Source organism: Pantherophis guttatus, chromosome 5 (genome assembly GCF_059756535.1).
Source record: "Pantherophis guttatus breed Tessera chromosome 5, ASM5975653v1, whole genome shotgun sequence".
Lineage (NCBI taxonomy): Eukaryota > Metazoa > Chordata > Lepidosauria > Squamata > Colubridae > Pantherophis > Pantherophis guttatus.
The window spans coordinates 53,608,434-53,634,567 of record NC_142067.1 but is presented as its reverse complement, the minus strand read 5'-3'; the positions used below and the strand labels follow the sequence as shown (position 1 = coordinate 53,634,567).

The 26,134-nt window shown below is 37.1% G+C and overlaps 1 protein-coding gene across 1 annotated transcript in view; it reads right to left on the bottom strand.

Annotated features, from left to right (window-relative positions):
• The window catches only part of MORC3 (MORC family CW-type zinc finger 3), a 50,711-nt gene extending 28,075 nt beyond the window's left edge, over nt 1–22,636 (bottom strand). The window contains exons 1-5 of the mRNA XM_034441263.3: nt 22,360–22,636; nt 13,779–13,851; nt 8,276–8,408; nt 7,393–7,607; nt 1,457–1,604 (exon numbers count right to left, since the gene is read on the bottom strand). Of these exons, the coding sequence (XP_034297154.2) occupies nt 1,457–1,604; nt 7,393–7,607; nt 8,276–8,408; nt 13,779–13,851; nt 22,360–22,401 (611 nt within the window). The 5' untranslated portion in view covers nt 22,402–22,636. The remainder of the gene's footprint in view (nt 1–1,456; nt 1,605–7,392; nt 7,608–8,275; nt 8,409–13,778; nt 13,852–22,359) is intronic.
• Nucleotides 22,637–26,134: the final 3,498 nt, after the last annotated feature.

Below are 26,134 nucleotides of genomic sequence, written 5' to 3'. Positions count from 1 at the left end.
GGCCTTATTGTCATGTGCTCAAAAGCCTGATTGGGCTTATTATCAGGGGATGTCTTATTTTGGGGAAAACAGGGTAGTACATGCATCCAAAAGTTCATCAACATGACAATTGCATTTTATAGTTAACAAATTGAAAACGCTGTCAGCAGTACCAGTGTAATTATCATAGTGCACAGCAGTCTTTGCATGGGCTAATGCTGTAAAAGGAAGCATATTGCAGAGGTATAAACAGCAACTATAATTTTATTATAGAAAGGGAAGTCCCCTATTTAACAATCTCATTTATATGACCTGTTAAAATTCTTAGCTAAATGCACAGTGCACAATTTTGGATGGAAATCCTTGAGTGCAGTGCAGTGCGTAGAAGGGCTGTTCTAAGCTTAGCAGTCGATATCCCACATCTTATTTACAATGTTTAGCTACCTATGTCAAAGCAGCAGAATCACTCTAGATCAGCAGTCTCCAACCTTTGTGGCTTGGCAGCCTGGCCAGAGGGAGGGAGAGAGAGAGGAACCGGGCCATGTAATTGTGTGTGCATGCACATATGCTGGCCCGCTACTTGCGGGGCTTGGTTCTGAATAGGCCACCGGCTAGTAGTGGGCCACAGCCCTGTTCTAATTGTATAATTCAATATTGATCTTACTTGCTTATAAAAATGCAGCAAATGTTCTACATTATTAAAAAAAATATTAACAAGTTATATTATGCACTGCAGAGAAATATAAATGAAGCAAAATACAATATGGACCTAAACAGCAAAACAAAATTAAAAAGTAGATTAGGAAAATCCCCCAAATATCAGTGTTTGCAATGGAAAGACAGTTGTATTTCTCGGAGGTACAATTGCTTCTCAGACTTGTCCTGATTTTTGGAGCACTTCCCAACACAAGTGTTTTCTCTCCATGCATTTGCATACAGATATCGCACCAGTCTGAGCCAAATGTTTTAGTGGCTGAAATCCAGCAGCAACTATGTATCTACCTGAATATATAATTAAATAACTGCTTCTTTCTCACTTAGTTCCTGATGATATAGTTGAAATCAGTCCCTATTTTATGTTGGAGGCAAAAAAAAAACTAAGGCAATTACCATTTTCAAAAGAATAAGTCAATCATGAGACTTGAGACTTCTCAGAACTTAAAAAAATGTTTCCTAAAGCAGGCCATTTTGTTTGAAGCTCAGAACAAATCTTGTGTGTTTTGTTTTGAGGATAAAACTCAATGCATGGCTTTTTTAAATTTAACTTTGAAACATTATAGAAGTTTTAAATTCTGAATGTTTTAAACTCAGATCACTGAGTTCTTTAATATTCTTTTACCTAAAGAATTTTTGAGATAAATCTGAGTACAATCCATTCCCACATTATCATGTAAATATAAACTCAGCCTTATTTTATATAGCATTAACAAATTAATGTATATAACATTGCATTATGAACATTAAAATTTCCTCTTACTTTCGAAGGTTCCAAATAATAATCCGTGTCCCTTTTTTCCCTATAACTGCATCAAGTTCTGCAAGCAGCTCCTCTTCAGTAGAAAACAAGGAATGGTCCAAAATAGCCCTCAAACTGGCTGTTGATTCATCTGGTTTCATCACTTTCCGTAAAATATGTTAAGGATGTAGTACATATCAATTTTGTAAAATTTGTCTATTATAATCTTCTGAATCACTCCTCAATTAAGACAGCAATTGATGGGCATTTCCTGCAGTTTTAAAAATCTCAAATATCAAAATGATTCAGTTCTGCCAAAGAGCCATCAGTAAACAGCCCAACCAAAGAATCCCTAAGACCACCCCCATCCACACAGACAGGCAAGACACCAGAATATAACTGACAGCAAACAGCACTCCTTACTAGCACTGATGATGTTACCTAGTTAGGGTAATGAAACGTCTGCAAGAAAACAAGCAAGCTCAAAGAGCACCAAGGACCCCTGATTCAGTTGATATCTGGACACCTGGTCCTATGTTCTAGAAGAGCTGGGAAATGTAATGGTGGAAATCTCTCATTCAATACAAGACCAAAACCTATATATTTCTTTGCTCTTGCATTACTGTCTGCACCATACATATTTAAAATGTAGGCATAGAGCATACATTTACAATGTGATTTTTAACCGTAAAATAGTCTAGTAATTGTACTCTTCAACTTAGTTTTCTAACTTGCTTATTCCTGTTCTATACTTCTGGTTCTTCCTGTTCGTTTCTTAAAAACCCATCAGATGAAATAAGGGTGGAAGGCTATATTAAGTGCAATGTTATTTCAAAGAGCAGGCCTGCAATCACATTTTTTCCAGAATATATTTCTAGAAGTTGAATGTTGAATATGGGATATGTGATGATGCATTTTATTGTGAAATATTTATACTTGGCCTTCTATTAAGACTTCAAATACTTCATTCCATTTCCTGACCTATGTTTTTCAACTTTTCCACAGATGCAATCACTGAACTTCAAAGAGGCAGATTTAGATCTTTTGCTTCCAATATGTGGACACAGAATTGCATCTTTTTTAGTCAAACTCTTTTATCTACCAAGTAGATCATACAGCACTGAACTCACTAGTATATACAGTGAATTTTGAGACAAAAATTGAATGTCAAATCTGAAATCTCATGTTATATGGGTGAGAAAGTACTACCTTCTTGACACAGCCCCCTCTTACATTTTGTGTCATGTCTTCTGAAAATGAAGACTATAGGCTGAATGTTTACAAATATTCTGCTTGTTGGCAGAATCTATCTACATACCATTCAAACCTTTTGTAATAAAAGATTACGATATCTATACTTTTGAAGTCTATGTCTTATTTAACAAAAACAACTTTTAAGGTTGTACCCTGAAATATGCAGTAACTGCAGATGCTTTCCTGGCTCTTTTGAATTGCCTATGAAACAGCTCTAGAATTGTTTCCGAGACTTGCTGGTTTAGTAAAATAAATACCATATTTTTCAGAGTATAAGACACACCGGAGTATAAGACGCAGCTTAGTTTTGGGGGAGGAAAATAGGGGGGAAAAAATTTGCCTACCAGGTATTCATTTGGCTAGCATCCTTAGTCCGGTCACCTTCAGCACATTAGTTTGCTGGTTTTTTATCCCCTGCTTGGGGATAAAAAACGGCTTTTAAGGCACAGCTGAGAGGAAGCAGCGAGACTGGCTGGAAAATAGCGAAGCTCTGATGAGCTTTGCAAAAATCCAGCCAGACAAACTGCTGTCAGGGGGTCTTTGGACTGGAACTGTCTTGGAGGAACAGTGACGAAAGAGAGGCACCTCGGAAGACCAAGAGGAACAGGCAAGTTCCTCAAAGGGTCGGAAGCAGCTCTTTGATCCGGCGGTGGGGGGGTGGGGGTGGCGGCCATTAAAATGACCACTCTAAGTTGGGGCAGCCGGACTAAGATTTGTGCAGGAGCAAAGTTTGAATGGAATATTGGATTTGGCCAATTTAAAGGTAAAAATAAATTATTTGGAGAAAGCTTGAAAGAGGTCCCAGCGTGAAATGAGTGGCTAATTGGCACTTTGGAATGTTAATTGGAGGGAAAAGAACAAAGAGGAAGTTAAAAGACTAAAGCCCAAAAAAGAAAACTTTCTACCTGGACTTAAAATTGAATTTAGAGAAATTAGAAATAATACAAGAAAAAGAAAACTGAGAGAAAGCATTTTTTAACAATACAAGGAAAACAAATTGAAGATAAAGTATTTTCGATGTGGATTTAAAAGTGATATTTTGTTGCCTGGGGATTTGTGAACTGGAGAGAGAAGAAAGCACTACATCAAATGCTTTAAACATTGAAGGAGTACTTGTTTAAACAGCTGGATCCCGACCTTGAAAAAAGAGAAAAAAGAACAAAGCTAACTGGAATGGTTTAGATAAATATTTGAATTGGATACTATTTGGAAATAAAAAAAAAGAGAGGGGCACTATATGGACTTGAATTTTAGCTACATATAAATTAAAATTAAAAAAAATTGAATTGACAATATGAAATGTTGGGAAAATGAGGAATTAACGTTTAAGAAGGTGCGTGAAGCGTTTAAGGGTGATAAAGAAGTGAAAATCTGGTTAGAATACAAAAAAAAAAAAAAGGAAAAAGAGAATATAAATGTGAAGCAAGAACATAACGTTGAAAGAAAAATAATTGAAGATTACACTGGGATTGACAGTGAAAAACAAAATGTGAATGGGGGGAATATCACCCAAAAAAGAAAGGAAGAGAAGGAAATGGGAAAAGACTGAGAGGGAGAATTAAAAGTGTACCAATTTTAAAAATGAGAGAAAGGATTCAGGGGAAAAGATCCAATAAATATAAAAAGAAAAAGAAAAAGAAAAAGAAGAAAATAAGAGAATGGGAGAAAGGGAGAAAAATATTAAGAAGTGGAATTTTGGACAGACCAAAGGAAAATTGGGTAAAAGGGGAAGAATAATGGAAAGAAGGAAGGGAAATAAAGCATTTATTAGTGATTTAAGGGAAATGTATTAATAACAATTATTACATACAATTATTATTAATAATAATTGTATGTAAGAAGTAAACAAGTATATTGTGTATTGTAAAATGGATTAGCAGATGCAATATGAAATGAAGATTGGTTTAAATGTGAAAATAACTGAAATTAAGATATAAAATTGAAAGGCTAGTAAATGACGAAAATAACTAATTGATGTTGGAATAAGAAATTAGGAACTAAGGAAAATAAGAGGTGGAAGCTTAATTAAGTTAAAGGGTTTCAATGTAAAAATGGAATGAGTTGAAATACATTGTTAATAATTAAAAAATGTGATGGGGACTTTGAAAAATATAGTTAATAAGTGGGAAAAAATACCCAATACCATTGTGTCCAATACCATTGTGGAAAATATTGAATTGAAAATGAATACAACAATGGAAAGGAGGAGTAGGGGGAAGAAGGAGAAGAGAGAAGGAGAAAGAGGAATAGAAGAAAGGGAAAAGGAGAGGAAGAAAGGGAGGGGAAATAAGAGTAGAAGAGAAGGTTAGAAAGGGAGGAAGGAATAGAGGAGGGGGGAAGGGGAAGTAGAGAAGGAGTAGGAGAGGAGGAAAGAGGAAAATAGAAAAGGATAGAAGGGAGGGAAGAGAAGGAAAGGAGAGAAGAAGAATTGTTGTAAACAAGGGAGATGAAATGGTAGAAAGGCAATCCTGAGAATGTGCAAATTTATTAGGATGAAGAATGAATATGAAAGTTAAAAGGGAATTTATATGATTAACAATGGATAAAATGAGATAACTAATTGAAATAATATTAAGAAACTAGGATTTGAGGGCGATGGTGATGCTGTTTATAAAATAAGTATAGAAGTATTAAGATAAGATAAAAAAGTATGGAAAAAGAATATTTCGGCAAAAATGGTAACTATGTAAAATGAAATTGGATATGAAAAGTTGTATAAATTGTATAAGATATGATATGGTCGATACTCTGTTCATAAAATATGTGTGTGTGTGAAAGAAAAAAATTAATAAAACTTGATTTAAAAAAAGAGAAAAGCACACAAAGCACGGGGAGATCACGCTAGCGCCTAGTTAGGGCTGAAAAAAAGCTTCTAAAGAACAGCTGAGAGTCGGAGTAAAGCACGGAGATATCCTCACTCTCTAGCGCAGTGGTTCTCAACCTTCCTAATGCTGTGACCCTTTAATACAGTTCCTCATGTTGTGGTGATCCCCAACCATAAAATTATTCCTAATACCATTGAAAATATGTGTTTTCCAATGGTCTTAGGCGACTCCTGGGAAAGGGTCATTCGACCCCCAAAGGGGTCACGACCCACAGGTTGAGAACCACTGCTCTAGCGCCTCGTTAAAGCACAGCAGACAGTCCAGGGAGCAGGGAAGATCGCTTCACTCATTAGTGCCTTGTTAGCGCCTCTTTAGGGCTGAAAAAAAGCTTTGAAAAAGCTACATTCAGAGTATAAGACATATCCAAATTTTCAGCCTCTTTTAGGGGGAGGAAAAGGTGTGTCTTATTACGGTACTATTGTTAGAGAGATTAACTGCACCAGAAGCTACAGGAGCTGTTTCTACTAGATATGCATGACAAAAATCAAAATATGAAGCACTGCCTCTAGGTCTTGCAACTCTTGTTTTTATTACTTATGTTAGGCAAACAGGCAGACTATAACTTTCAGATTTGGAATTTTCCTTTCCCATTCCTTAGTTTAATCTGCATTTTGGAAAGGGAACAAGCATCTTTGGCTAGCAGATTGCTCATTAATATGGGCAAGGGAGTCAGCAAACGAGTTTTCCATTGTCACAGGATTGCAGGTAAGGTAAGGTACAGAATTAGAAATCACCCCCCCCCCCAAAAAATAAAGAGAAGGCAAAAGAAGAATCTGCAAAAGAAATTAAGGTTTTGTTGTCTCTCAAAATAGTTTTGGATTATCTTATTTTTCATGATCAGATGTCTTCATGCCAAGATATTATGGACAATTTAGTTGTTATATTTGTATGAGTAAATATGCATGAAGAGACATGCTTAAAATTTGCTATTTTTAAGCCTCCAAAGAGTTTTAAGAATAATTTGGAGCTATGTTTGGGAGATATCCATAGTTTGAGGATACATAGTATAAAAAAAACTTTGGTATGAAATATAGCATTGGGATACACAGAAAACTATCATTTAAATTATGAGTATAACTCTCCAGCTTTTCTATTCTTTGGAATAAAATAAGGACATCATCTATTTTTCCAACAACTCTGTGGGGCAACAATTCATGGCAATATAGGTATGTTGAAGATGAAACTTAACTCTTTACTCCCTTTCTTAGACCTAATACTTAGTATTTTAATTAGAATTTGTTCCCACATATGTACATATACACTCATGACAATAGTTAATACATTTTTATTTTCCTCCAAAGAACTGTGGGAAATGATGAAATGTAGAGATAAAAATACAAACACCTGCCCTCTTTTTTTCTATTCACATAAATAACCTCCAGTTGAATGGGTGCCACATCAAAATCGGAGGAATTTATGAGTTGTTAGAATAAACTGAACATTTCCCTTAATACGCCTATGCTTTCTTAGCTACCTACACTATGTCACTGGCCTTTTATTGATGCAATCATGGTTAGTATTAAGTATATTAAAAAGCCAGTTTTACCTACATTGAAATTTTGCATTGACTTTATAGTAATTTGGGCATTAATACATTCAAACCAAAAGACAAAATCATCACATGAAAGCAATCCTTCTGCAAGTTCAATGAATAATAATTTCTTGAGCAAACCCAATTTTTGAATGACTATATATATACATTTTACATAACACAATGCAGCTTTAGTTAAAGAACTTGTACAAAAAGTATATTTGCTTGGATATATACAAATTTTAATCATTGATTTCCTTTAGAAAAAAAAAACACCAAAAGGATATTGTTCTTGTTGAAAGATATTATGGGAACAATTACATGTTCTGCCTTTGTAATTTCCAAGAATGTCTGTGATAATAGGCCCACACTCATGACATCTCCATTCTTGGTGAAAACAATTGCATCTTTTCCCAGCCGCATAGATCCCGATTTAAATCCATTTCCATACAATCCAACAGGAACGTGGCCATTCAGTGTAACTTTGTCACTGAAGCCAAAACTGAAATGGGTTTGGGAAGATGAAAAGAATGTTAATGTTACATTGCTTATATAAGAATATCCAAGTGAATATTCTTCTTTTAACCTGAAATACAATGCAACTTTAATCCTAGTTAACAACTACATTTTAGAAGCACCTGTTGGTATAATTGATGTCTAACAATATTGCTATAATACATTATAAATTATATAATCTGAAAATGACAAAGTAGGTCCACACTGTATATTGTATATATAACAAAGACTCAAAATATAGCAGGATAAAGCTGCACATCTTGGTTAGATGGTTATCTGTCCCCATCCTCTAATTTTAAAGGTGAGTATGTTCTATAGCCAGTAAATCTAGCATCTTTAAGTTGCTAAGCCACAGCAACTCTTTTGCAGTATCCTAGGGTCACATGATCACCTTTTGTGACCTTTTGATAAGCAAAGTCAGTGGGGAAGCCAGATTCACTTAATAACTGTGATAACTAAACCAATGCAGTGATTCATTTAACAACTGTGGCAAGAAAGTTCGTACAATGGGGCAAAACTTACTTAACAATTGTCTTGCTTAGCAACAGAAATTTTGAATTCAGTTGTGGTCATAAGTTGAGGACTAATTGTATACAATCATATTTTTAGATTCTAAGATGTATTCAGCATGAATAGGAAGTAAACCTTGCTTACCTCAACATCTTATGCAATTTATCCGCATTCATACCATTCCCATTATCCATGAACGTTAAACATACATTCTCATTTATAATTGTTTTGTCAATCCACATCTGTTTAGCATTTACATCAGGGTCATATGCATTATCTAAAAGAAAAATGCATAGGTTATTATTAGGATTATCATGATGATTTACTTAACTAGTTTTCGTCTGCATCGATTTGTTGTAATGCTAAAAATATAAAAATAAAATATACTTTGTGTATAAAAACTCTACCACTACAATCAAATAAAAAAAGTAATTTTTAGCTTTCTAAGATCATCTAGGTCGGGTGTCGGCAACCCGCGGTTCCAGAGCCACATCTGGATCTTTTATCCCTCTGCTGCGGCTCCCTGTCGTGGCAGAGGGCTGAAGGAGCTGTCGAGGGCTGAGAGAGAACGGCGGGGACGGATTTTGCGGGGTGGAGGCCATCCCCCAAGCCTGGCTTTCCTCCTCCCCAAGAGAAAGAAGGGGCGGCTGAGTGCTAGTACAAAAGCCCAGCAAGGGGGGGGGGCGGCACTGGCCCAGCAGAAGCACCCCCATCGGCGAGTTTGGCGAGTTTGACGGTGAAGAGGCTTGCCTGGCTCTCACCGTGGGACACTGTTCGGCATCTCTAGATGCAAGCTACTGCCTTTGAAATGCGCCGCGCCTTTGAGGAAACCGGGCAGCAATGGCGGGGGGGGGGGCAGCGGAGATGTCAGGGCTGCTCCCTCCCTCCTTAGCAAGATGGGCCTGGAGGAGCACAGAGAGTTGCAGGTGAAGCACTGGATGGTCAGAAGGCGCACTCCAATGTCACCCCAACACACATTTCCAGTGTGCACTCCTCTGTCCTGAAGTGGGATTGAATGGGGGGTAGGGGGTGGGAGCAGGGAGCAGGGGGAAGGGTAGTGGGGCTTCTAGGAGGAGAAGCCCAGCTGGCTTTCCTTTTGGCATGGGGCAGGGGAAGACCCAATAAAAATCCAATTTCCACCAATAAATGGGGAAAATAAAGGTCTGGCGATCCAGAGTCCAAAAAGGAGGGTGAGATCTGTTCGGAGGATTGGAGAGTAAATCAGTCAAAATTTGGGCAGGAGGCTATTCAGAGAGGCATCTGCCTGGGTCTCTTCTTCCCTTCCCCTTAGAAAATAGGTGTAGGTGTGTGTGTGTGTGTGTGTGTGTGTGTGTGTGTGTGTGTGTGTGTGTAAATAACAGCCCGGGACAGCCTCAGCCACAAACAACAGTTGCTGTTATTTTTGCCGAGAGCTTCTAACCTACACAGCATTCTTTAATAAATACTAACAATAATGAACAATAATATATGGGATTAAAGGAAGGAAGGTGAAATCAGAGGAGACGGGAAAGAAGGGAGGGTGGGAGGGAGGGAGGTAAAATCAGAGGAGGGGGGAAGGAAGGAAGGAAAGGAAAAGAAGGAAGGAAGAAAGGAAGGAATAAGGATGAGAGGGCCCTCCAGAGGCTACTGCACAACACTCCCATCATTTCTGAGTTGTGCTGTTAAAGAAATCCAGTGTCACCAGGGAGAAGTCAAGTTGTGAAAGAGTGACTGAAATTCCTCACATTGAAACTAAATGGTGATAGGTCATAACAGAGGTGTGCATTCTCCCTGACAAAGTTCCTTATTATGTGCCCTATGATTTAAATTTCAGATAAATGTATTTCTCTGCATACTGTCCTCTTAATTCAGTGAGGTATCCCAGGGCACTGCCAGGGTTGAAGGGAAGATACCCCAAGAGCCAGTCTCATCTCTGTACCCATCAGGCATTCCATGTCTTGGTTTCTCTTTCCCACCCCCATTTGTTCTTCTAGCACACTTTTCTTTCCTTTGATCTAACAGGTAAAAGTCTTTGAACTACCTGAGAGCTAAACTTTAGTTGTACTTGAAATCTTAATTTCTCCAGAGGGGCTCAAATAGTGGAAAGGAGAGAGAGAGAGAGAGACAGACAGACAGAAGGGCCAGATGGGGCAAATAATTTAACAACCAGTTCTCCGCCCTAATGACTGGCTGGGTAGGCATGGCTGGGGGGAGGAGGGTGTCATGTGACTGGGTGGGAATGACTGACATCAAGTTAGCCACGTCCACCCAGGTTTTGTGGCTCACGGTGTTTTCTTTTCTGTGGGAAATGGGTCCAAATGGCTCTTTGAGTGTTTAAGGTTGCTGACCCCTGATCTAGGTGGAGAGGGAACTAGAATCACGAAAACAATGGGAGAAGGCAATGACAAACCACTTTGTTTGCCACCCAGAATTCTTTTGGTTAGATGTGCAGTTATATAAATTTGTCAAATAAATAAATGTGATATATCCTCCTACTTTAAAACATAAAATCACTTGCTGAAATTATGTTCATTAAAAATTCTACTGTATAGTTTAGATCAGTAAAAATTAATAGCAAATCTACAATATAAAGAATAGCTACCGAGTCAACCGGAAGCGTCGCGGCAAGACAGTCTGGGAAATAGCGGGCTTCGACGAGCTCCGCGAAATTCAGGGCTGCCAAGCCGCTGCCAAGGGGTCTTCGGACCGGAACTGTCTTGTAGCAACGGAGAAGAAGGAGAGGCACCTCGGAAGACCAAGAGGAACAGGCAAGTTCCTCGAAGGTCAGAGGAAACTCTCTCTGACTCGGCAGCGGGGGCGGCAGCCATTGTGACCGTCAGGAAGCTGGACCAAGTATTGATAAGGAGTGATGATTTGAACGGAGCATGAATGCCGGATGAGTGATTGCCAGCTCATAGGCAAAAAAAAAAAAGAAAAAGAAAAAGAAAAAAAAAGAAAAGAAAAGATTTTTAAATCTGTCAAAAGAGCCCCAGCGGAATAATAGCGGCTAATGGGCATGGGGGAAAGGAAGGAAGGAAGAAGGCTAAAGCAGAAATTTAAAGTGACAAAACCCGAAACGAAAATTGACTTTTGGATAAAAATATTTGGAGAAATTAGAAGAAAAACCCCATAACTGTGTAGAGGACTGGAAAGAAAATAAGCAGATTTCTTTTTTGAATGTTGGAGAAAAACTAAAGAGAAACTTAAAATTAAAGTCCTGTAATAGAAGTTTTGTACCAAAAAGAGAGAGAGAGGGGGGGGGGGAAACGGACTTTGTAATTTGGACTGGACTTTAATTGATTTAATGTATATAAAAGTAAAAAAGAAGAGGAAAAAAAATTAGTAAAGATTGTTAAAGTGGATTGAAAACAAAATGGATAGTTTTTCAGGCTGCTGGCTGGAATTGTGGATTGTAGAGAGACATCTTCAGAAGAAATAAGATCATTAAAACACTGAATTTTTGCTTTGGAAAAACCTTGAACTTTGTTAGTGATAACAGCTGTGATAACAGCTTTGATAGTGGTAACGGCTGTGAGAACTTCTGAGGAGAGTTTGTTTGTCTGCAAGCGGCTTGACTTTGATGATTAAAAAAGGAGGATTACAACGCAACTTTAAATTGGAATAATATTAATTCAGAAAGAATAAAATGGCGCAGGAACTTAATGATGAATATGATGTACCTATCACTGAAAACAGAAGTAAGGGAAATAATCACAATGTTGCATGGAAAACCGAAACCTGATGATTCAAAAATTGTGTTAGAGTACACTCAAGATGACAAGGAAATAATGAATGAGAAGCAAGAAAGAGAGATTGACAATAAAGAAGAAGAGAAAGACAAAGAGATTGACTATGGAAAATTAAATGATTATGTGGTAGTAACAATAAAAAGGAGAATTGTAAAGATTACATTGGAATTAACAATGGAAAAAATAGGGTGGAAAGAGACAAAGAGGGAAAAAAGGGTGGAATAGAAAGAATATAAAAAATTTAAATGATTACACTGGGATTAACAGTGAAAAAACAAGAAAGAGGGAAAAGGGATGGAAAACAACGGGAAATACAGGGCAAAATAGAAGAGTTCAGGATTTTAAAATACAAAATGATTACACTGGGATTAAAAGTGGAAAAATAAGAAAAAGGGAAAAGAGATGGAAAATAATGGGAAATACAGGGCAAAACAGGAGAGTTCAGGATTTTAAAGCACAAAAGAAAAGAAGGGGAAAGAAAAATAAAAAAATAGAAATAGAAATGGAGAAAGGGAGAAAGAATGAAAGAGGAATATGTTGTATACATTTAGAATTGAAATATGAATTGAAGTAAGATTTATAGATGCAATGAATGTTAGAAAAAAGATGAGATTGTGATACTAATTAAGTAATATAAAATAATGGAAAACTATATGGATGTATGAATGAATTGAAATAAGTTTTAGAAATATGACAAATGAGATGGTAATAGTTGGAATATTTTTACCTAAAATTAGAGAAATTGTAACAATTGGAATATTCTTAATTGCATTGTTGGAATTTATATACTGATAAATTTTAGAAATATGAATAAATTTAATTAGGGAAATTGTAACAATTGGAATATTTTTAACTGCACATTTGGAACCTAATCAAAAAAGAAAAAAGGTAAAATATTATACTATGAATTAATTAGATTGTGGTGAAAGTAGAAATGATTAAGATATTGTTTGAAGAGGTATAAATGCATATATTTGACAAAGTAATTGAAAATTAGAGATAAGATTCAAGTAAATATATAGTATAAGTAATTTGGTTTATTATTATCATATAAAGAGAAAAGATTGCTATATAACTAACTGATTTTTATTAAGATGTTGGATTATATTATTTGGAATAAGATTTAAGGAAATATAAAACATTTTGGTTTATTATTTTGGTAAGAAATGAATGATTGTAATACTAGGAATTATATTATGTGACATTTTAAATTTAAGGGGTTTAATATAGAGATAAAGGGAAAAATTGAATTTGGTTAAGATTAGAGGTTAGGATGAAGGATAATATTGGTCTATAAAAAGAAATAGAAAGAATAAATACTATGGCAAAAAAAGAATATATAAATTGTGTTGAAATGACTAAAAATTGTTTAAATTTGTGAACTAGCCAATACTCTGTTCAGAAAAAAATGTATTGTATGTTTGTTTATCTGTGTAAAAAATAAAAAAACTTTAAAAAAAAAGAATAGCTACCATGTTTCCCTGAAAATAAGACCCTGTCCTATATTTTTTTGAACCCCAAAAGAAGCGGCCTTATTTTTGGGGAGGTCTTATTATTTTGGGGCACATGGAACAAGACGGGGCTCCTCTTGCCATCTTACCTGATTTTCAGTTCTGTCTCCCTAACCCTAACCAAAGGAAATAGCGGGGACCGGCTGTGCATGTGTTTAAATATTTTCGGGGAGGGCTTATTTTCAGGGGCGCTTATTTTAGCGCATGAACTCAAAAATTTGATTGAGCTTATTATCAGGGGATGTCTTATTTTCGGGAAAACAGGGTAAATCATGAGTTCTGAAGTTAGAATAGCTAGATCATGACTTGCAAAGATGTCTGAAAACAGATATTATTGAACTACATACAGAAATGCATTGTACATAACATAAAAGCTTCAATTGAGTAGGTAGAATACTGTTCACATACCTATAAGTTCAGCCACAGCGCTGAAAGGCCAAGTGTGACTGGTTGAGTTTGTATGCAAAAATTTGGGACACAACTGAAAAGAAAAAAGATTTAATGGTTAACACAAAACATTTTATTTAAAACTCCTTCTGCAATATAAACTTTACCTGCTCTCAAAGGCTGCAAATATTTACCTACAAATACATTGTAGATATTAACTATTTTTGTTCTTAACTAGTTTAAAAAGTTACACAAGAATTTGAAATACTGTAATTACTCAAAGCATATTCAGGGTTTTAAAATATTGTCTTATGAATTAGCTGTGATTGCTAGCTGGCTTACATTTGTATGACATGAGATGACCCAAAAACTGTTTGTGAAGAAAGGACAAAGACAATATTTTTACTTTTTTTTCAACTTCCTTCTGGAATATTCTTCTTGGTCTTGGATATAAGTTTCAAGGGAACTGCTTTTCTTGGGACAATATAGAACAGGCATCCTCAAACTATGGCCTGTGGGATGGATCTGGCCCGCTAATGCAATCTATCTGGCCCGCACACAATGGTGATTAAGCCCCACCCCTGCCCTTCCCAGCCATCGCCCATATCTTCCAGCCCACGGGGATCTGCTCACTCTCTCTTTTGGGGCGGAGAGCAAACCTGGAAGTAGCTGCCCGCTGTTCTCCGCTGTCAGGCAGAGAGAGAGGGGGAGAGACAGATTTGGCTCGATTCGACCCTCACCCATCAGCCAGTCTCCGTGTGTGTGTGTGTGTGTGTGTGTGTGTGTGTGTGTGTCTGTGTCTGTGTGTCTGTGTGTGTGTGTGTGTCTGTGTGTGTCTCGCTCTCTCTCGTTCCCTGTCTCTGTATGTCTTCTCACTTGAAAAGCCCTGCATACTTTCCTTGGAGCTTTTCACTACCTGGTTTTCTTTCTTCCTTTTGGAAATCTGGGCTTGCTGAGGAATGAGCAGCAGAGGCTTCCGTCCTCCTCCTCTTCTCATGAGCACCCTCCTGGCACCAAAGGGGTCACTAGAGGAGGAGAGAAGCCTCCGTTGGTCATTCCTCAACAAGCCTGGATTTCCAAAAGGAAGAAAGAAAAATGGGTAGCGAAAAGCCCCAAGGTAATGTAGGTAATGCGGGTCTAGCTAGATGATCACTGAAGGGCCCTCTTTATTCATAGTATTGTAAGAAAGAAAATATGCTCGTTTGAGAGAAGCAAATGTATCCAGTAGAAATAGTACAAAGGCAGACAAATTCCTTTGAAGTAGAAACATTCTATAAGAGGGGCCCCTCAGTTGTCAGAGATAGAGACATTTGGTGATATACAGTTTGAAGGTTAAAGAGACCAAGGATGACCACATGAAATATCAACAAGAGATAATTTGAATCTATGCTTCGGTGATTTACAAGAAGAATTATGACTGTTTGGCAAAGATAATGTAACAAACTTAGTAATTAGAAAAATGTCATTTGATGTAACGAATGTCTGCAATGATAAAACTGCTGAATTCACAGAATCCTTTGTTTGAAAGTGTATAAAAACTTTGGGCTGAGAACCATAATGGGTTCAGATCTTGAGGTATCAATACCTATCTGATCCTTATTGCAATAATAAACTGACTCTGTCTGCCCCGAAGGGATGTCTCTTAATTCCTTCCTTCCATAACAAAGGAAAGCATGCAGGTCTTTCCTAGAGAGTGAGAAGAGACACAGAGACTGGGGGGGGGGGGAGAGAGAGAGAGAGACAGACACACAGACAGAGAGAGATACGGTGGGGGGGAGAAGAAAGAGAAAGAAAGAGAAAGATGAGGAAGAGAGGGGGGAGAGGGAGACAGAGAGAGGGAGAGAGAAAGAGATAGATGAGAGGGAGTGTTTAAGGTTGAAGCCAGGAGAAGGGACAATAAGAATATCTGCAATGATGCAATCTCACCCAGGTTTTTATATGAATAGTTCAGTCCTGCAAATGCTTTTATAGAAGCTGCATTAGCTTTTGGGTCCTTCTGAATATTTTTGCCTTAGATCCTGATGAGAGCAGTTCACCAAAGGTGACTCTGGGTGGCACACAATAGTGAGATAAAACTATATAAAAACTATATATGTAAAACATAAAACCCCATATCAATAAATAAATTGGCCACGCCCACCCAGTCACATGACCATCTAGCCATGTCCACCCAACCGGTCCGGCCCCCCCACCAATCTGAAGGACCATGAATTGCACCATTTAAAAAGTTTGAGGACTCCTGATATAGAGTAACTTTTTACAATATGTGGTCATAGCCACTAACTAAAATAATTTAAAGGATTTGATGGAGGTTAAAGGAATAAAAAAGTTGCTAGGAGCCTGTTGTGGAATGATGAGACCAAACAGCATTCCTAGTGTATTGCGCAAGGTTCAGAGCCAGTTTTATACATGAAGCTTTGAACAAGGAGAGAACTCTGTTACAACGGTTTTATACACTTCTAAGACAAAGGATTCTGTTAACTCAGCAGTTTATATGGTCATATACATTTGTTATATTTAATTGACATTTCCTAATTACTAAGTTTTATATTACCCTTGCCAAACAATCATAATTCTTCTGTAAATTACTGGAGCATAAAAAATTATCTTCTGTTGATAAACGACTTATAGCTCATGTGAATACCCTTGACCTAACCAACCTTTAAGCTGTATGTCATTAGAATGTTCCTTTCTTCTGACAACTTAGAGGCCTCCTAAAAGTATCAAAAGGATTTTGGCTGAGTTTGTACTTTTTCCAACCGGATGCATTGCTTTTAGAATAGAGTGAATAGAAAGTTATCCAGTGGTCATCTATCAGATCCCTTCATTTACATTAAGCCTATATATGATTGCATTGGGATATAATTGATAGAATAGATAAATAAATGGAAAAAAGGAGGTGCTCATGGAAAGTGATGGCAAAATCAAAAGAAAATACTGCAATTCAAAAAGTAAATGTTGAACATTGTTTTCAAATGAAGGGTGTCCAATGGTATAAATATAAAAATGGCTGAAATCTCATGTGATCTTAGCATTGTCACCTTGAGGTCTCTTGTGAAAGCTCCAATATTCTGTAAAAGTTAGTAACGTTCTGAGAACTTGGCATGTGCGTTTAATATTAATTACTGAATTTTATCAGCACTACCTAGATGGAAGCTGTTATAGGCACTGTACTATCTATGTGCAATAAGCATAAATCATAAAAGTATGATATACAACATAGTAAATTAAGCTTTCTAAGATTATTGCCCCATATCCAATTCCAACAAAAAAAAAATGTACAGGGATAAAAAAAATTGTGCGGCACAATTTCCTGACACTTTTTGAGGAGGATGGATAGATGGGAGATTATGTAATCTATTCTTCTATAAGAGCAAATATTCTAAGATAATAATAATTTGTATTAAAAATGCATCAATTCTTTCCTGCATCAATTTCTCTCAAATCTTCATTTACATTTATTACCAGCTTCCACTCCTTAGTTTTCACAGACAGCCAATTTACGGTATTTTTCTTTGTTTCATCTAAATTCATGCTCTTTACCATTTACTGCTCTTATTGTATATCACACTTGCAATCTTCAATATCCTATGGTCATTACCAGGGTGGATTTGATTTAAATCGAGTTGATTTAAATCACTAGTAAAAAGGCTTGATTTAAATCAACTCGATTTAAATCATAATTTTTAAAGAGCAACTGTTATCTCTGCTACTCCTTTGACCCACTGTTGACTCACCAATAGTCCCAGTGTTGCAGAATATACAGCCTCATGCTACATAACTAAGCTCCATTTCATGCTGAATAAACTAAATTTATGTATCTTAAATAGAAAACTATCTTACGATAGATTTTTACCCCAAAAGTTTTTTATTAAAATAAATTAGATAAAAATCAAAAAAATCTGATTTAAATCAAAAAAATCTGATTTTTTTTGATTTTTTTAAAAAAATCATTGATTTTTATCCACCCTGGTCATTACCAAACGGGCCTGTAGATATTACACCAAGGTTTTCAAATAATGTTTGTTAGTAACACAGAGAAGATGTAAATAAGATATCCAGGTATCAAATACAGGTAGTCCTCAACTACGACCAAAATTGAGCCCAAAATTTCTGGTTTTTAAAAAAAAGTTTTTTATTAATACAAATTAAACACAGTGGACATAGGATGACATCTCCAGTTTAAACATTTTCATTAAATTTTACCTTATAATTAATACACTTCCTTATCTCTATACAAGTTTATACTAATTATCACATTTCAAATATATATATTCTTTCATCTATGTAGGTTACATCAATATCCAATTCAACTGTATCTAACATAGAAAATTAACATAAAAACTTCTAAACATTTTACTTGTCAATAATCCTTCCTCCCACCATTCCTCCCCCTGTCTAGCCAATAATAAAATTTGTTCCAGATTTCATAATACTCTGAATATTCATTCTTATCTTTAAGTTCTAAAATCAATCTGTCCATTTCCGCACAAATTAATATTTTAGCTAACACTTCTTCTTCTGTGGGCGTCTCTTTGTTTTTCCATTTTTGTGCAAAAGCCAATCTTGTTGCTGTTAGAATATGTAACATTAGATAAATTGTACTCTTGTATTTGCCCTCTATAATGCCCAGTAAAAAGAATTCTGGTTTTGCTTCTATATTTTGCTTTATTATCTCTTCTAACCATTGTCTTATCTGGTGCCAAACTTTTGTGGCTTTTGGGCATTCCCACATGTGATAAAAAGTCCCTGGCACTGCCTCACACTTCCAACACATCAACGAATGTTTTTTTGCTTATTTTTGCTAATCTTGTGGGTGGGAGATACCACCTATAAAACATCTTGTATAAATTTTCTTTGTATGTAGTAGCTAAAGTAATTTTTGTTTCTTTCCTATAGATCCTGCCAATTGTCTAGATCGATGCTATAGCCAAAATGTTTAGTCCAAATTAACAGATTCTTTTACTTGTTCTTCTAACATATCCTGTTCCAATAAATGATGATATATTTTCCTTATTGCCTTCTCCTCTGTTCTTAATAAAATTTTATCTAATTTTGTTAGCTCTGTTTTTATGCCCCCTTCTTTTTTGTCCTTCACGTATTTTGATTGTACGTGGAGATATGCCCACCATTCAGGTTCAATTCCTTCCTTATTTAAATTTTTCCTGGGTTTCAACTCTCCTCTTTCATTTAACAAATCTTTATATGTAATAACTCTTCCTGACTTAATAAAATTTGGATGTGTGAACATCTCCAATGTTGATATCCAATTCGGACCTTCCATATAAGTACATTGCCTAATTTTAATCCAAACGTCTAAGGGTGTCCGTCTGATGAAGTGCTTCTGGAAGTACTTGTGAACCTTGTATTTCTCTTCCCAGAGAATAGCGTGCCACCCTATCTGCATATCATGGCCTTCCAGCGTTAGCAACCTTCTATTTTTTAGATGTATCCAATCACTCACCCATACAAGAGTTGCATACAAGAGCCCAAAATTTCTGTTGCTGAGACATTTGTTATATGAGTTTTGCTCCATTTTACGACCTTTTTTGTCACAGTTGATAAGTGAATCACTGCAGTTGTTAAATTAGTTGCATGGTTGTTAAGTGAATCTGGCTTCCACATTGACTTTGCTTGCCTGAAGATGATCATATGACCCTGGGATACTGCAATCCTCATATATATGAATCAGTTGCCATGTATCTGAATTTTGATCACATGACCATGGAAATGTTGGAATGGCCATATGTGTGAAAAACAGTCCTAAATCACCATTGTAACTTCAGCCACTAAATAAACTGTTGTATGTTGAGAACTTTCTGTACCTTGCAACTATCTCCACAAAATACTGTGGCTCGCTCAGTATTCAAGCAAACAAAATGTATATAGTATACTTGGTTTATGGTTTATTAAATTTGTATACCGCCCTTCTCCCGAAGGACTCAGGGCGGTGAACAGCCAAAATTAAAATACATACAGTATAAAAATTAAAATAAATTAAAACAGAATTAGATCATTTTGGCTTCCCCAAATTTTAAAACCCCTTACCCATAAAATAGCCCATTAAAATTTTAAGCCAGCCCGGCTTGCTGAAATAGGAAGGTCTTCAACGCTCGGCAGAAAGTACGGAGGTCTGGGATCAGTCGTATTCCTGGGGGTAGCTCGTTCCAGAGGGCAGGTGCCCCCACAGCGAAGGCTCTCTCCCTGGGGGTCGTCAGTCAACATTGCTTGACCGACAGCACCCTGAGGAGACCCTCTCCGTGGGAGTGGATTGGCCGGTGGGAGATTATCGGTGGCAGAAGGTGGTCTTGTAAATACCCGGGCCCTAAGCCATGGAGCGCTTTAAAGATGAGAACCAATACCTTGAAGCGCACCTGGAAGACCACCGGAAGCCAGTGCAGCTCGCGCAGGAGAGGTGTTACATGGAAGCGCCATGTCGCCCCCATAATTACCCGCGCGGCTGCATTCTGGACCAGCTGGAGCCTCCGGGTGCTTCTCAAGGGGAGCCCCATGTAGAGAGCATTGCAGTAATCCAGGCGAGAGGTGACAAAGGCGTGAGTGACCATGCATAAGGAGTCCCGATCCAGAAAGGGACGCAACTGGCGTATCAGGCGAACCTGATAAAAAGCCCCCCTGGCCACGGCCGTCATATGCTCTTCTAAAGACAGCCGTGCATCCAGGAGGACGCCCAAGTTACGAGCCCTCTCCGTGGGGGCCAATGACTCGCCCCCAATAGCCAGCGATGGCACCAGCTGGCTATATCGGGACACCGGCAGCCATAGCCACTCGGTCTTGGATGGGTTGAGCCTGAGCCTGTTTCTCCCCATCCAGATCCGTACGGCCTCCAGGCACCGGGACATCACTTCAAGGGCATCGTTGGGGTGGTCTGGGGTGGAGATGTACAGCTGAGTGTCATCAGCGTACAGATGGCACTGCACCCCAAATCCACAGATGATCTCACCCAGCGGCTTCACATAAATGTTGAAGAGGAGAGGTGAGAGGACCGACCCTTGCGGCACCCCACAAACAAGGTGCCTTGAGGTCGACCTCTGCTCCCCCAGCCAACACGGACTGCGACCAGTCAGAGAGATAGGAGGAGAACCACCGTAGAACGGTGCCTCCCACTCCCAACCCTTCCAGCCGGTGCAGCATGATACCATGGTTGATGGTATCAAAAGCCGCTTAAGAGTCATGCTTATTTTCCCAAGCAATTAATAGTGACATTGTTTTTATCTCATTATTGTGGGTTTTACACTCTTACACTGTTAACTATTTGGCTATTATTGTTTTATCACTTACACTTTTACTGCTTTATCACAAATGAAACTTACTGGTTTCTGTATGATTTTGATTCAAACCTCTTCTTAGTCACATGGCATTAAGTAAACATTTCTGAGGCAAAAATCTTACAAAAATTAAAATTAAAAAGATGATCTTAGACAACATGACAAGAAAACATTATTTCCTCGAAACTGCAACAAGTCACTATCAGATTCCAAATGCTGCACTAATGGATTGATAAGGCAGCTGCACGTGTTTATCCAAAGATTGCAATTCTGGTATTATTTAACAAACAAAACCACGCGATCATGTGGTTGTAGACTCCGCCTCACTTTATAGAGAACCAAAAACTATCTCCAATATCCAAATAGGTCACTTCCTTGAGATTCTCGTTTTCCGTCTTCATACCATCACATTTCCCACGAGAAAGACTACTAATTGTTATGAGATTGCAGGTAAAATTCTAATATAATCATCTAACCTCTTTATCCTCTTTTCGATCTACAAAGTAATTCAAATCGACCTTATCTGCTCTTTTAACACAATTCTTAAAGCTATGTAAATTATTTAAGCCATTGGCAATAACAACTTTAAAAATGAAACTCCCAAAGGGTATCGTTTCCAAAAGGCAACCGGATTTTATATAGCAGGTAAAAGTATAAACATAATTTGAATACATGAAAAGAGTAAGTAAAAAGGAATATTAGGACAGGGACGGTAGGCACGCTGGTGCATTTATGCACGCCCCTTAATTTTCTTGGTTTTGTTTTTTCTTTAAAACATTTCGCTTCTCATCCAAGAAGCTTCTTCAGTTCAGATGAGAAGCGAAATGTTTTTTTTTTTAAATCAAGGAATTCCAGTAGCCTTTTGGAAAAAGCTCCTTTGGGACAACCTTGACCTAGATGGTTGAGAATCTCTATAGACTTTTCAGAATCAAAACATTCTCAGCGATGCGGCTCTCCGGGATTAAAACAGAAAACCAAACACGACTTCACTGCAAAAATCCGTTAAAAGCAAACCAATATAATCAAGCAACCCCTCTTCCACTTTTCAACGTAGCCAGATCCGTAACACGAACGATAAAACCAGAAAAGAAAGCGGGATTCGAGACTGGAGAAGAAACCTTCCCTCCACCCCACCCCCCAATTCGAGGAAGGAAAAAAAAAAGGGTGCAACACATAACTACATTGCAAGTCTTTTGCTTGGCAAGGCAGGCAGGGTCAAAAGGAAACCCTCCCCCCCCCCCCTTTGCCTCCCCTCCTTTCCCCTGGCCAAAAAAAACAAAACAAACCCACAACCAAAATTCTATTCCGTCTCTCACCGCACTAAGAAGAATTCCACTCTGATTCTGCACCGCCGCCATTTTAACTCTACTACAAAAGCCGCAGCCAACCTAAAGCTTCCTCTTTCCCAAATTCAATGTACTTCCGGGGCGGGGCCTGGAAAGGGAAACGTATATTTTTCCTTCGCTTTCCTTATCTGTGTTGAGAGCTAGGGAGTTTTTTCTTCTTCCAATTACCCTCCGCTAGAAGGCATCGGCTATCGAACCTTTCATATCTAGTGTTTGCCTTTGCATCTGTGCTTCTTTCCCTCCTGTCACTCAAGGAAGCGCTTCATTCGTTAAATAATCTATCGCCCAACAGCTTTTCCATAATAAATCTTATGGGACGCAGTCTTGCGCGCTGTTTGCTCATTCAGTAAAGCGAAAACAAGCATTAATTGCAGAATGAGACTGATTGTCCTGATTTCGAAACCCTAGTTTAGTAAGCCAAAGAATCCCAAGAGCATCTTAGAAATACTAGCAGTGAGTCGAACTTTCAAGCTTAGAATCTGGCAAAAAATGACCGGAAAATTGATATAAATAGAGAACGTTGCGTCCTGAACCTTCCAGATTCAAAACATAAACTATGGACCTGACCTACCAATCGAATATAGAAAGTTTTAGTCATTTGATTATTTAAACTTTTAACTGACAAAAGTTGCTGAAAATATTACTATTTGTTTTCTTAAGGGCTTCAATTGTGTGATGTAGAAATATACAGATCAGTGGTAATTTTAATCAAATGGAATAATGCATTAAAAGAAATCTTTACTTTTTCAAACCAGGAGCAGTAACTTCTCTAGTATGCTTCCAGCCCTTATCAATTAAAATGGAGGAAATCAACCTAAATGGAAAACATAAGTAATATCAAGCAATGTGTTCAGGAATTGTGTATCCCTTTTCTCATAAGATCTTGGAATTGTGGCTAGTCTTTAAATCAATATTTTTAATTAAAGCAAAGTGACAATCACTGTTATGGAGGGGTGAATGAGAAATGGTGAGAAGAGAGAAATAATTACATAAACCAATCAGCAGTAAGATGTGACCAGAACTTTCTGTGTTAATTAGTTATGGTAGTTAACTGATATAGTGTGGCAGATGCATTGATTTATATAGCCCTTGAGAAATGGCATTGAATCTCTTTATATTATCGATAAAAGATTGTAAAAGATTCTTGCCTGGGCATGTTTCTGAGACAACTGAACAGTTATCAGCAGTTTGTCCTCAAAATACAAAATTAATTCAAGTTATCTATTCCTGTCTTCATTAACAAATTTGCAATCTAATTTTATCATCCAAAATTAGGCTTCTGGAAGCATTTTTAGAAACCAAAGGGTTTCTAAAAGGCACAAAGGGAAAAGTGCCTTGCAGAACAATGTGAGGTTAATACTATATAAACAATCTATGAAGAATAGGTAACCTCTTTACAGTAAAGTGAATAAAATAATAAGGTGAATAAGGTGAATGGGAAAAAAGTGAATAAAGTAGGAATCATACAGAGTCAGTTACATGAACCCTAAAGGACACTCTTTATTCACTTTATTATAAGGGAGAAAGGGTCAGTTAAAGGACACTCTCTATTCACATTATTATAAGGGAGAAAAGTGCTTGGAGATTATATTAAAAATCAGCTAAATCCCATTATTGGTAATATATCTTCTGATGAGGCCTAGCTGTCACGGAAGGACAGCCATATGGAAAACATTTGAGGGGCTTCACTGTCAAAGACACAAAGACATGTATGTTACAAAGAGTTAATTATTACTTAAGGACAGCAATAAATCTCCCGTATTAGTAATTACAGAACTAAGGAAGGTTGTATAGCTGAAGATAATCTTATAAACTAGAAAATAATGGTTTAGTAATGGTTTAATAATTAGGAAGTGTGTCAATTATCATATAACAAGTGTATGTTAACCATATATGGAAAATGCATGAGCTCACCAAACCCTTATGTTAACCATATATTTATTTATTTATTTATTTATATGCCACCCTTCTCCGGAGACTCAGGGTGGCTTACAATGCATTAAGCAATAGCTTTCATACTTTTGTATATTTTATTCAAAGTCAGCTTATTGCCCCCACAAACTGGGTCCTCATTTTACCCATCTTAGAAAGGATGGAAGGCTGAGTCGACCTTGAGCCTGGTGAGAATTGAACTCGCAGTAATTGCAGGCAGCTGGATGTTAAATGCTGCCTTAGTAGGAGGCATTAGCCTTCTACGCCACTCAGGCTCACCATGTATGGAAAATGCATGAGCTCACCAAACCCTTTATCTTGGAAACATATATAAACTGTCTATCAGAGCTCTTTCTTTGTTCAGAATTCCAGGTACAAATCTGACTCTGAACCTGCGCGATAAACTGTATCTGGCTGACCCAGGAATGTTGTTCAGTCCCAATTTTTCCACAACAACAGCATATGAGTCTTCGGAGAAAGGCGGCATATAAATTGAACTAATAAATATCATATAATCTATCCAGCCTGTTTATTAAATCCATATAATGCGCGCTCACATTTTCGGTGCTGGGGCGAACCAGTTGTTAAATTATGTGAAGCCCACCTCTGGCCCTATCCATGCTTCTCAGCATACACAAACATGCAAGCATGGGACCTTTTGAGGCTAAAGAAGATGGGAAGAATTCTAAAAGATACGTTATTTAAGCTTTCTCTACCTTGTTTCTTGGACATTGACATTTATCACATTCATTTGGAGGGGTGGCTCCCTTTGATTATAATATCCTTTATATATAATTTTCCACCCAGCACATCCAACAAAGGAGTATTTGCCATCACTGGTAGCAGTTTGTTCCACTGTCGACCATTAGCCATTTTGTGAATAGATAACGTTTCATGACAATCATTTAACCTACCAGATACTCTCAAAATTCCAAGCCTGCCACAGTAAGATTTGATTTCCCATTCCTGCTTTAAACAGTACTTGAACCAAGTCTGGGATAAATTTTTCACATTTCCCTATTCAAAGCATTTCACTGTAACATACATTAATTTTCTAAACATCCATGGAAGTGATGATTTGCTTTGAGACATAACTTCCTTTTCTGTGGTTTTTAAAAAAATTGATTATAAGCATGGGTTTGGAGGTATTCCAGAGAATACAAAGTTTACATGACTGGCTTCTGTATATTGTTAAAAATTCAGAGACAAGATGTTATAGCATATTGTACAGATAATGGTACGCCAATAAATAATCACACTTTGTATTCCAATATGGTACATATGTTTGTATGTAAACAGTTAAAAAGAAGTTAAAATCGTATCAGAATGTACTTACATTTACTTTTAGAAGTGATGGAATATTTGTATACTATAAGAACTTTAGTTTCCTGCATAAAACTATGACTCACAAACTGAAACCAAATAAAATACTTTCAATTACCAAACTGTACATACCTTTTTTCAGTCTCAGTTTCTGATTAAATTTCTCTTCTCTTCCTCTTACTCAAAGACAACAAATGAAGAGGAACAGTAAATAAAATGTAGACAGATCTACATTTACATTAGATCTTTCATTCTGATATTCCAAAGCATTGCTTATACATACATAAAAAGCATTATCAACCATCTGATGTGAACTGGGGTTAATAAAAACTGAAGTATGATGTTTCCCATTTCTTAAAAGCATATCTATAAGAAAAGTAGCATTGAACATAATCTAGGTCACCCAATTTATGTATTTTAACTTGTTACAAGGTATTTTTCATAGTTATATTTTGAATTAACACTTTAATCACTTTCTTAAGGTAAATTT